Raw genomic sequence first — 13180 nt, 5'->3', positions numbered from 1 at the left:
TTGGTTAAATAAATGACTCTTCTGCCAGTCCTGATAAGAATCAACCATTAGCATCTCTCTGTAGCTCTCTAAAATATTTTCAGTTTGTCATTATCTTCATGGAAGTCTGGTACCACACAATATCATTAAAAAGGAAATATCCTATGTATGGAGCAGAGCTATGCTATTACTGCTCCCCAAAACGGAAATAATTTGCTTCGGTTTGTTTAAGTCTCATGGCACTATTTACAAATCAGACTAATGGGAACATTTGTTGTTGCATTTTAAATCTACCATTGGCTATGCTGCCAAAAGGAATATTTTGCATAGGACACGGATCACCAGAAGTTACTACCAGTTCATGCCAGATGCAAACCATTGTCAGTTAGACTTTTATGTACACAGATGTGTACTTTGGCCTGTATCCAGTAAGCATGCTCCAAAAAGCCTATTAATACTGATTTCCATAAGAAACTGTCTGCCAATTTAAAATATATATATATATTTCCAGCCAAGAATAGTGCTCTCTACATACAAAATTATATATGGGCTCTGCCAACATATCTCCTATTTTTAATTAAATATAGCATGCTCATTTTTTGATAGAAACGAAGCCGCCAAGTGAGGAAGGATTTAAAGCAAAGGCATTTTGAGTTTCAAAAGAAAAGCTGTTACTTTCAGGATATTTAAATCATTTTCTGCTGCTTTGCAACATGAAGTGTGACTTCAAAATGTTGCGGGCAAAATTCCGGTTCTTTGATGGCATGCCTGATAGCTCCAGTTCTGCAATGCATAGTCAGTTTTCTGGGATCTCTGCATATAAACCTAGCAATTTTGCAGGATCCATATGTGAGTCAGTTATCAAAAGTAGTTATCCCTGCTCTCATGTGCTTCTTGTCTTTTCCTATTGATTACTGATTAAAGTAGCAGTTGGAGCCGAAAGGTTTGTCAGACAAATGTCCTGCAATGTTCCACTGCTGAGTTTGGCATGGTACTCTTCACAACAACAGGGCCAGCAGGAGGGTCAATGCTCAACAGATGGGGCGGAACTGACCTCTGCTTGTGGGCGGGACTTATATTCCACATTCTGGCCTAAGGCACTATTTCTGCCATTGTATAGGCCTAATGGGCTATACTTGTCACCAGAGGGCTCTGCAATAGGAGCTCTATGAGCTTTTGGTTGGGAGTTGGGGGAGCCAAATCAAGCACTAGGCTGACTAGCCCCTGTAATAGGCAGGAACTTGTCTATCACCCTGTGGCACCTGTCCTGTCACCTCAAGTGAGAGAGGGTGAGCACTGTGATGATAAAAAGATACGATGGCAAGGGTTGGTGCTGGCTTTTATACATACATGCTCCACCCCCAATGACTTGTGTGAAGATGCTATGTGCACCCGAGTACTAGCACCACTGTCTGACTTTGGTGATCCTAGACTTGATGGCCAGCAGCTGAATGTGTGAACACACTGTACAAAAAGTTGTGTTCAATAGAGTGTAAGTTCTAGCTAAGGTGTTTGAGGCATTTGCACATGCAAGTCATCACTTCATGTTACAGTCATCAAGTGACGAACTTGCATGTGTGAATTGGCCCCAAGTACTCAGTAATCAAGTGTACAAAAAGGATGTGATGCACGTGTGAACCATTCCTGTGACATCTAGCAAAAGCGCTTTAACTCTGTTGAGGCAGGCTCTATCAATTAGCATTTCCTGTATTTTCTTATTCTTCGAGCCCACTTTCATTATTCCGAGAGGCTATTTCAAGCCTCAGTGGAATGCTTTACATTTTTAAAAAGTCATTCCAAAGAACAAGGAATTTCATACAATTTTGCCTGAGGATAATTGAATCATTTTTCTTGTGCTGGGCTTAGAAAAATGAAATCGAGAAAGGAACGTTCCCCTGAGAAGGCAAGATCTGTGTTGCCTTCTAAAAAAAAGGCAACCTGTCAATGTCATCAGGGCACAGCCAATATCACTGTACAACAGGAGAGAGGAATATACACAAAATACTTAGCTGTTTGCAGAGCAAAGAATGACTTTTAGTCATGATAATGACCTCTGCCCTCTCACTTTGCTAATCTCTTCCATGATAAAGCAGGGTTACTAGAGAAGTCAAAATCCTCTTAAATTCTAACATTAGATTATAGAACAATATTAAAGTCATCAAGCTGAAGCTCTTGTTCTCGCTCTCTTTGTTGCACACACACACACACACACACACACACACACACACACACACACAGATTAACAGACCCATATACATTGCAGATCTGAGATATTCTCTGGAGTTCTGAACATTGTGTGTTACACAGCACAAAGACATTCCCTGGGATGAGAAAGCACTGTGCAGGAGCAATCGTTTCGATGAGGCTAACAAACAGGATTGTTCTGCTGAATTGTGCCCACTGTCATCATCCCAGTTTGCACCAACTAAAGATTTAGCACCTAACTTTCTAGAAAATATACTGATGCTAACTTCATATGAGACCTTTAAGGGTTTGGTTTCTTGCAAAGTAGAAGAGTATGAAGGGATCCTAGACTTTGTTCATAAAACCCTTTGGTTCTTTACCGTTTCTTCCAACCGTGTATTTGAACAAGAACACAGAATCACAGAGTTGGAAGGGGGCTTGTCAGCCATCTAATTCAACACAGGAAATCCAGGACTGGATCATTCCTCAGCACATGGCTGGCCAGAAGTCTCTGCCTGGAGGTCTCCAGCAAGGGAAAGCAGGCCATCCTTCTAGGAAACTGGTTCCATTTTCAAACTGCTCTTTCCGTCAGTAAGTTATTCCTAATGTTCAACCAAAATCTGTCCTCCTATAATACAAGGTCATTAGATCTGTATTTGGCCTTTGTGGCAGCTGTGGCAGAGAGCTTTCTTTCTTTTCTTTTCTTTTGCCCTTCCAAACAACAGCCCTTCAGGTATTTGAAGAAGGCAGTCATGCCACTCCTGAGTATTCTCTTCTCCAGTTCCTTAAATCCTTTAATCACAAGACTTGCTTTTCATGCCTCAGACCAATATAGCCCTTCTCTGAGCCCATTCCCAGTTGTCAAAATCCTTCCTAAAGCATGGGGCTCAAAACTGGATGCTTTACTTCATGTGAGGTCTGACTTATTTAACACCAGTCGAACTAACAGGACAATTGCTTTTCATAGCTTGGAAACTAGGATTCTTACTAATATTAGCCCTTTGTTCAGCTGTATCACACGGCTGACCTATGTCAGCTTGTGATCAACTACAATTCCAAGATCCCAAGATCCCTTTTATATGTACTACTGCCTAGCCGCATGTTCCTCATCTTCTTCTGTGTGTTTGATTTGTTTGTCTCAATACAGAACTTTGTAATGTTCTCTGTGGAATTTGATTTTATGATATTTGGACCATAACATTTGGCCTTGTAGGATCAGACCAAAGGTCCATCAAGTTCAATTCCACTGTTCCAATCGTGACCAGGCAGATGTTTTTGGGAAACACGCCAACTAGGTACAAAATCATCCTTTAGATGTCATGGCAAGGCATCAAGAGATCTATCCTCTATCCGTTTGTCTAATCCCCTTTCCAATAAAGAAGAGAATACTTCCAATTCTTTTCTGGCAAATCAGGTGCACATTTCAAAATTTCTCTCCCTCCTTCTTTAGGGCAAGAGAGATGCTGTAAAAAGCTTCCATCCCAAAGTTTGTAATAAATTTAGGAAACATTTGTAACTAGTCTATGCAGTCTGTCCTGTTCCAGCCAACATGGCCCTTCAACAAAGCCATGTTAATGACGCATTGTGTGAAGAAGCACTTTCTTTTGCCTGTCTTGAAGCTGCGGCCAAACTACCTCGTGTTAATTATGCTCTCCTGAGTTGCATGTGCCAAGAAAAGGTAAGGCTGGAACAGACAGAGACAAACAGGTCCAACTGACCTGTTTACTCAGCATCCCTCTTTATTTGCTTGCACAAACCTTATGTTCTGATAATTTTACAGGCAACAAGCATAATGCATTCATCATGATTTGTTTGCAAGGCCCTTTTACATGTACCTGTTAATTATTCATTCATTCCACACTTTTCATGCTTTCCCCCATCACTTTCCAAACTGTGGCTGCAAACATGCCATATCTTTAAAGCTCAATGTTGCCCCCAAAGAACCCTGGGAGCTGTAGTTTAGCGGGGGGGGGGCAGGTACAATTTTCAGTTCACTTAACAAACTACAGTCCCTGGGTTCTTTGAGGAAGATCACGTGCATTAAATGTATGGCCTGTACACAGCCTGTGTTTAAAAAGAAGTGGGTTTGGGCAGCAGACCGCTTTTGTTCACTTTAATTGTGCAAACCTAAAGTCCCAGTTTGCATTTGAATCTCTCCTGCAAAATACAGAGAATCTGGAGCCACCCAAAGAGAGAAAGAAAAGGATGATGATTCTGGGGATGGGGCAAGCTAGTGTAACCTTGCTCTGTGTAGCATCCTGGGATGGCTTCATATTCATTGAAACACAATGGGGTGGTTTTAGGTCCGCCTGAAAATTGCTGAGATGGCATTCTATCCCGCATCGACTGCTAGATTGGTCTGAATACACCCCAAGGTAAAATAAAAATTGATGGCCATAGGTGCAATGCTGATTCTTCATGCTGATTACCCATGAAAGATACATTTATGCACCATAAAGCACAACTGGGAGATGACATGCTTTTGATTCAACACAAAAATATGCTTACTCTGCTTCAGATAAACTTTCATTCAAGCTCCTGAATTTTACAAATCTGATATGACAGCCTGAAATATTACTTTTGCAGCATGAAAAATTGTCAGGAAAATTATCCATCTGTGCTGCAAATAGCAGCACTCAGCTGCATTGTTGCCTCCAGTAAGATACATCTGATGTCACTCAAGCAAAGAGAAACATCTTATTTTTCTGGGGATTAAACGTGAGAACAGCGCTTGGTAAGTAACCACGTTTGCTGTGTTTGATGGTGCTCTTATCATTCAGGCTTCCTCTTTCTATAGAGGCTATAGAGGCTCAGTTCCCTCATTTTAGCTACTGGTTGTAGGGCTACAGGTGGCCCATAATTTGCCTAAAAATGGGGAAGTGAAGGGATAGAGCTTTGGGTTTCATTAAAGCCTTCCCTAACTTTTGCTGCATAATTAGAGGACTGGTCAGAATGATGAGGAAGTTAATTGGAACCAACTGGAATGTAGTCCCAATGGAATCTACTTCCAATGGTACTCAGCTGCCATTTTAATCTGCCTATGTCATTACGACCACTCTAAAGACTATAGCAAGAATAATTGGAAGAAAGATGGTGCAATGCATGTAGAGCAGGGTACAGCAGACAGAGGACAGATGGACCATTCTCAAGTAAGTGTCTGAATAAGATCAGTGTGCCTATGGTGCAACTTGAAATACTAACACAAATGGACTTTTGTTTATATGAGTCTGTACACGGTCCTAATTACCGTATATCCTGATATAATAGCTTCTGAATTTACAGAGTAATGTCTACATGAGGTTTAGGGGATGAAGAAGATTGAAGGTGGTCACGTCAGAAACCATTGCAGAATTAATTCTAGGGGAGGGAAGGGTAGATTCATGGATGCCTATGGAAAGACAGTGAAAGTCTGTCCTTCCTTCTATATAGATGAAAGCCCTAGAACCATTGCATTTAAGACAAATTCCATGTGACCACAATATCATGGGTTGTATTCAGTGTTTGTTCAACTCAGAGTGGACCCCCTAAAATGAATGGGCATTTCTAACCTAGATCCATTAATTTCAATTGGTCTACTCTGAGTAAACTCCACTGAATACAACTCAAGAGTTGCAAATATTTCACCAAACAATTAAGAAGACATTGGCACTGGTGGTGATTTAGAACCAACTGTGGCAAGAAAAAGAGGACTTTCAAAACCATGATTAATTTGCCTTGCTAACAGTAAGTGGACTTTCCATCTTCAAGCCTCATTGCAAATATTAAGCTATTAATAAGCCAATGAAGCATGCTAAGTAGCATATGAAGATTATGCTGCAACAATCATTTATACAATGTATGCCTCAGCCTTGCTATTTTTGAGGTTCTTTATCATTCCAATTCTCTGCGTGCATCCTGCTTAATCACATCTCATCAAAGGGTGCTTGTGAGAGCATGTACCAACTTTAACCAGATCCATCCCAGTGTAAGGCATGTCACTGTGCTTTGCATTTTAAAATGCCTAAATAACTAGGTTGAGCAACCAAGGACAGGCTACATAAATATATAGGCACATCTGAGTTATTACTTTAATATACTTCAAGGTCTAAAAATGCCTTTTTAAAAAATGCTTTTTGACATTTTAAAAATCAGGCTTTCTTTCTGCATTTTAATGAAGCTCAGTCACAAAAACGAGAAGTCCTCCTTTTCAGTTTTTGTTTTTAAAAGGGTGGCTCCATTTGATGCTGGTGGGAATCACTGCTGTAGATGGAGGCAAGGGGTGCTGGGCCCTTTCATATTCTCACCAATACTAGCTTGCTCTGTTGTCCTGCTTGATTTCCTCATTTGAGGAGAGAACAAGCAGGGCAAAATGAAGCTGAGAGATTTCCCCACCACCACCACCCTTCTGTGTTTAAGCCTCATTACCATATAAAAGAGGAATAACAAAAATAGAATGTGGAAGTTCAAACCGCTGCCCAAGACACACACACACAGGTTTACCTGATACTATATAACACCTTTCCATTTTTTGATATCCTCAGAAGCTTGTTGTCTGTGGTGACGTCATGGAAGTTCGCACCCTTCTCATTGGCGAAGAACAAATCTGGCTTCCAAATGGAGTCTAGCATAGATGGATCCAAATCCAAAGAGTCATCAGGGTATTCACTGTAAGCAAGACGGGAGTCGTTCCACTGCTGCCTCAAAAAAATGTTCACTCTGTAGTCCTGCAGAAATGTCAGGCACACCAGTTATTAAATCTCTTGCCTGGATTAGATGTAATTCGGCTTTATTAGACTTCGAGACTAATAGCAATTATATAATTAGCTGAGAGGGCATTATGTTTTCCTTTGACCACGGACACCATAGGGTTGATTCAGACATCATCATTATTATCATCATTATTATTTTCTTCAGGTAATAAAATGCTGGCATGGCGATTTTACCTCAGTTTCCTCTGGGAAGCCATTTGTGATGAAATATCAGTCATGGGTTGGGGTGAAGACTGAAAATGTAATAACTGACTGACTGTACGATATTTTCATCTGTATCCACTCAGTGCTTCATATACGCTGCCTGAGGTTCTACAGTTTGATTTCTCTCTGTATGTGACTTTCTGAGTGAAAAGCAAATCTGCTCCACATCCCAGTAGGGGGATTGCGGTGGACCACGTGGCCACCCACTCCCCTCTGGGGGTGGGGGCAGAGTCCCTTGTCACCTGGAGGTCCCGGCCATGTCATAGATCCATTTAAACCAAGGCGTGAGCCAGAGAACTTCATTGTGGTGCACTTCCTCAATCTCCTGCCCGCCCTCCCTATTTTCAGGTTCTCGGCATTGGTCTTGCTATGGACCTCGGTTGGTCGCCGTTGAGGGGCCTGGTAGGAATTTTTCCACTTGGCAAATTGACATGGGCCATTTGGTTTTCACCTACCTCATAGCAATCGTCACAACTTTGTAAGCTTTGGCAGTCAGGCATTGGTTGATCTTATGATGGGGGAGGGGAGGTGTGGCCATCACCTGTCCCTCCAAGCTTAAGGGTATTCCGTGAAAGGAATCTGGGGGTGTGGAAGCCTGGGGCGGGGTTAGAGCCATGCCATGACCCCGCCGGGAACCCAGGGGGATCTCGAGTTGTTTTGCGCCGACGGGGCTCCCCCTACCAGTGGTTGATTCTTACAGGACTCCCTGCGTGATGGGCAGGAGTCAGATATAGTCGGGTCAATTCTAATGCCTAAGCCAATACTGCTCACATTCTGTAACCAATAAAGTTGTGGCTTAAATTTGCCCAATAACCATTAACCTAATATCCGTGTCCTTGTGTTTCATTCCTCAACGAGGGGGTGGCCTCAGGGTCTCAACACACAACTAATATATAACTTGGATAAATAAATAAATGTCAGGAAGAGGATTAGCTGTGCCTGAAACAGGAAGTGAGTGAAGAAGAGGGATGGAAGGGTGAGGAAAACCAGCACAAAATGGCGGCTTTCCTTTCACATTCCACATAGGAGGGAATCAATTTTTTCTTGGTCTCCCACCTCCCTTGCCAAGGCGGTTGGTGAACTGCCCTATAGCCATGCCTTCTGGAGCTTTCCAGCAGCTGTAGTCAGCCTGAGTGAGAGTCATGTCAGGGTGGGACCTATGACAGCAGCTTCTTTGGCTCCCAGCTACATGGACAGAGAATCCAAATACCTACTTTTGGCATCCCCCAAAACTTGAACATGCCCAGAGTAATTTTTAGCTCTCCTCCTTTAAACAATAAAGACACACACCTGTCATATGGCAAGCGGCTTATGAAAGAGATTTGTGATGTGGCATGAGGGACTGCTTTTCAAGAAAGAAGTCCAAACTGTCTTCGGGAAAATGAAACTGGTTTCATAGCTCTTTAGATTCAAAGCTGTAACGGAGGCGATGTTTTCTGCATTGGTTCGATTTCACCCCAAAGGCTTCTCTGACGAAACTGAGATAGTACAGCCCATGCAATAATCACCAGAATCGATTCTTTATTTTGAAACAACACAGCATCAAGAGTGACATTTTCGAAACCAAAATGATAGGCTCATTTTATAGCAACTCCAACTACGACATTAACCATTGTGAGGATTTAGGTCTGGAATAGCCAATGTGGTGCTTTCCAGATGTTATAGACTACAACTCCCATCATCCCTGTCCATTGGCCAACCTGGCTGGGGCTCCTAGGGGTTGGAATCTGAAAAATATATGCATGGGCTACTTTGATCAAGGCTTTGGCCCAAATGTTACCATCTGGGGCTACAATCTCTCATTTAGCTTTTATTTACCTAAAGCTGCATGGCTAAGAGTTTTAGATTTTCATCAAGCTGATCAGTCCAGCTAATTACATGGCCTGCAATGTGTTCTTCTACGTGCCAAGAAAGAAGTTCCTTCTTGATGGCAGTTTACATATGGTGCTATAATAGGGCCACTAATCTTTTCAAACTTCAGCTTGACTAAGTGCCCTTGTTTATTGGCTTGCCTTCATGAATGTAGGTGACGAATGACTTTTTAGATAAAACCACACATATGAGCTCAGTGGCAGAGCAACTGCTTGGCATGCAGAATCTCCCAGACTCAACTCCTGGCATTGCTAGGTTGAAAAGTTTTGCAGAGTTTCTGCCAATCACTGTAGACAATACTGATCTAGACAGATCAATAGCCTGACTCAGTAAACAGCAATTTTCTATGTTCTGTGTTCATTTATCATTGGAACTTTCTCACCAAAGTGAAAGTCAATGGAATGCTCCTTTGAACATTTGAACCAGGAGTCTTTGAATGCTCCTGAAAATGATGTCATTCTCTAACCCAAATTAGTCATTTTTTATCTATCACTGTACACATGAAGACATTTAGAAACCTTTTCATTGACCAGTATTCTCATGTTGTTACTGAGGACGGTGAGGGACAACGAGCATTGAGCATTGTGGCGCTTTGAGGGGTCTCCTAACAGCTCTTAGTCACCCTTAACAAACCATAGCTCCCATGATTCTTTGGGGGAAGCCTTGACTGTTAAAGCGGTATGATACTGCTTTAAGTGCAGATGAGGCCTTAGAATACTGAATGTATACAACGCTTTTAAACAAGAAGTTCTCAAAGTGGTTTTCGCAGTAAGAGACGACACTGAGTCACCAACAGACCAGTTAAGCAATGGATATGAAAAGTCATGAAAAATGCACAGAAACATGGAAAGAAAGTAGGTTCATTTTCACAAACCCTTCCAATCTCCCACCTACAAGATGGCAACTTTCACCTCAAAGCAAACCCCGTGCAAATTATAATGCTGCATTTGAAACTGCTCTTCACATAAGCAAGATTTCAGGTGGCAATCGTAAGCAACCTTAATAGGAAATAAGCTCCTCTGGAGAAAGTGGGGCTCACAATGTCGATTCAGAATGAAGTCCCACTGGATCAACTCACAGTTAAGTGAGGTTAGGACTGTAGCCTGTATAACCTCACATAAGAATGCGCTGTTAGAATTACAAAAGGGGCACACTAGATAAGGACACACCAGAAGTTGCTGAACTACAACACCCATCATCTTTGACCTCTGGCCATGCTGGCTGGAGATGATGGGAATTGTAGTCCAAGAATATCTGGAGGGCACTCTGTTCCCCTTCTTTTAAGATGAAAGGCATTTTTAGACAGCACTGAGGAAAAGGGTGTAGACTCGGGCTCCAGCTCGTCTGTGGATTCATTGGGTTGTTTGCCTAGAGATGAATCAAAGTACCCTTTCATTATCATTACATGGTATTGGCTCTGCCTTGCTTTCTCCTTCCCTTCCCTTCCTCCTAGCCTAACATTAGGCACTGAAATCTCTGGAAATATTTCTATTAATTTTAATAGCAATGAGGAATACAGTATAAAATATGAACACCATTAAGGTTCATTTTGTGGTGGTTGCGAGGTTCCTTCTTTGCAGGGGGGGGGAAAAGGCAGCTTTAACATTCACTGTATTAAAATCAATAGCCCCAGGATTTCCTTTTTAATTAACTGCCACCAATGCAGCACAAATGTGATAACATAAATCTGACTGCTGTTGCACTTCTGTGGAATTCTAACTAAGATCACTCCCTAACTGGTGGAGAGAGGAGCAACCAGTTGCAATCCAACTCAGAATATGCCTTTTCATTTATGAAACTGCACAGATACAACTATTATGCTATAAGCACTGAGGTAAAGAAGGATTTAAAATCCCCGGCAGTTAATAGGAGCAGCCCGAGGGGCAGAGCAGTGCTGTGCAGCCTGCCTGCCTGCCTGCCAACGATGACATCACCACCTCTTATCTGGCTAGGACAGCACAAGGTAGAGGCAACACCAGGACTGAGCACACAGTTGACCTGGCAATGGCTTCCAAACATGTTGATCAGATGCAATATTGATCTCTTCATTATTTATTTCTATTCTGCTCTCCCAAGCACCACATGGCCCAGGAGTCTCAAATTACAATACAAATAATAATATTAACAATCCTAATAATGATGTAAAGAAACAAACAAATCTACAAAACCTCAACCCTGCAATTCAAAACAAACAAACCATTTAAACCAGCAGCAGAAAAAAGCAGTAGCCTGAAAACTAAAACTTCGCTTAAAGCAGCAAATCACAAGCATTAAAAAACAACAGTGAAGTGGGGAATCTAGGGATTAAATTGCACCCAACCAGAGAAGCTCTTTCCTCCTTTCCTAAAAAGAGATTCGGGAATTCTGAAAGTGGAGTAGATTCCACCTGGCATAACAAAATAGAAAAGGGTATGTGATTTTGCCACTATCATAGTTCTGCAAGTGGAAAGAAAGTCTACACCAGCCAAGATCCCCCATTTCATGCAGCTATTAAGAATGCAGGAGCCCTGAACTTCACGGGCACCTGGTTAGCCTATTGTTCAAAAAAAATATTTTATTTTAGAAGTATCCCCTTGAAATCAAAAGGACTGTCCACCAAATATGGTTTGAGGATCATGGCCTAAATATATTTGATGGGCTGGCTTTCAGCTGCAATGTTAAATCTGAGTTCATAATCTTGAAGATTAATCTTCAAGAGCGATTAAAAATGATGGCAATATATTTATTGGTATAAAACCCATTAAATTTAGCTATATCTATTTCTCTGCAGCAGCTCTAGCAAAGGGCTGTGACCAGCACTGTAGCTCTGCTTGTGCAATGGACTTCAATTTATGCAAGGGAGCTAGTTTTCTCTCTCCTGCCTCCTCTAGCCTCTAATGCACTCCCCAAAATCAGTTCTGAAATGTTGGGAGGCCCTAATGGGGGCAGTAAGAGCTGAGGAAAAAGAAAGTCCTGTTGTGCAAGCGCAGTGTTGAAGAGAACCCCAAGCCACAAGGGCATTTCACAGGTTATTGTCACAAATGTCACGCAGCAGAATTGTTTAATTCTTCTGTTGAATTAATGTCTAATCAACACACCAGACAAATTATGACACCAGCTAATTTAAAGGGGATAAGAGCAACTCCTCACCAATGGGAAAACATCACTGTATTATATACAAGCTTCATGTAGACACAACCTTTTTCAATAAGTATAAAATGTATATTCATCATTTTGGTATTTCAGGAAATGCTTTCTCTTGACACTGTGTAGCACCATTTCATCTTAATACTTGTCAGTTTAATTTGTTTTGGCTTCTTGCCTCGCTTTTTTAAAAAAAAAAACATTAAAAAAAAGTCACATAAAACGTTGAGCACACTTTGGCTTCTTGCCTTGCTGTCATAGGCAGGAAGGAAAGCAAGGATGAAAACGTAACAAACAAGTAAACAAATGTTTTTTTAAAAAAATTACACCAATTCAAAACGTGATAGCACATTATCAAGCCCAAATTTTTGAAACGTTATTGCAGTTGCTGTCACGATAGGAAGAGTTTTTAAAAAATAAATAAATTGTGGGTGTTTGATGTGCTGTAAGTTTCTCAAGTTATGCTGTAGGACAGAATAGGGAGATTCTGGAAAGAACATTTGTCTTGCCAGAAATCATATTTAGGAGGGGGGTGGAAATGAAACATCTTAAAAAATAAACCCAAAATACAATCTGCACACAATGAGCAGTTTTGCACACATTTTCCACTATCAGTACACTTATCACAAACTATCACAGTCATACTAAAACTATTGCAAAATGTTGACCTGAGATGTCTTAGTTTATTTCTATAAAACTCAGAACCAGGATTAACAAAATCTTACCTGAGACTTCAGTCTAAGAGTCTCAGCCTTTTACAGCCAACCAGTAAGGCAAATGAGGTACCATTTACTCCTCAGAAGACCAATGATATTTAGATTTACAGTACTCTTCCAGTGATTGAGTGTTTTCTTTTTCTACTAGCCCAAGTTATGGAAAACGCAAAATTCCCCTTTGGCTGGACTTGAAGCATATTAAATAATCATTGAGTTTGTTATCAGATATTTGCAGATACCTCTTCTTGCCTCTGTATTCAGTTTACTTCAAATTGGCCATTTTGGTTTTCTGGGCCATAGAAGGTTTTTGTTTTTTAAAAATATTATTATTAACCTGCAGTCCATTGTGTGCCT

General features: G+C 41.2%; 1 protein-coding gene across 12 annotated transcripts in view; it reads right to left on the bottom strand.

Annotated features, from left to right (window-relative positions):
• GLRA2 (glycine receptor alpha 2) overlaps positions 1-13180 on the bottom strand; it is a 112690-nt gene that overhangs the window by 67063 nt on the left and 32447 nt on the right. For all 12 annotated transcript variants that reach the window (XM_081907643.1, XM_081907636.1, XM_081907642.1 and 9 more), the window contains one exon: positions 6643-6866. In XM_081907643.1, coding sequence (XP_081763769.1) covers positions 6643-6866 — 224 coding nt within the window. The remainder of the gene's footprint in view (positions 1-6642; positions 6867-13180) is intronic.

This window comes from Podarcis melisellensis (genome assembly GCF_964234715.1).
Source record: "Podarcis melisellensis genome assembly, chromosome: 4".
NCBI classification, from domain to species: domain Eukaryota; kingdom Metazoa; phylum Chordata; class Lepidosauria; order Squamata; family Lacertidae; genus Podarcis; species Podarcis melisellensis.
Note: the sequence above shows the minus strand (reverse complement) of the source record. Positions and strands in the feature narration are given on the sequence as shown.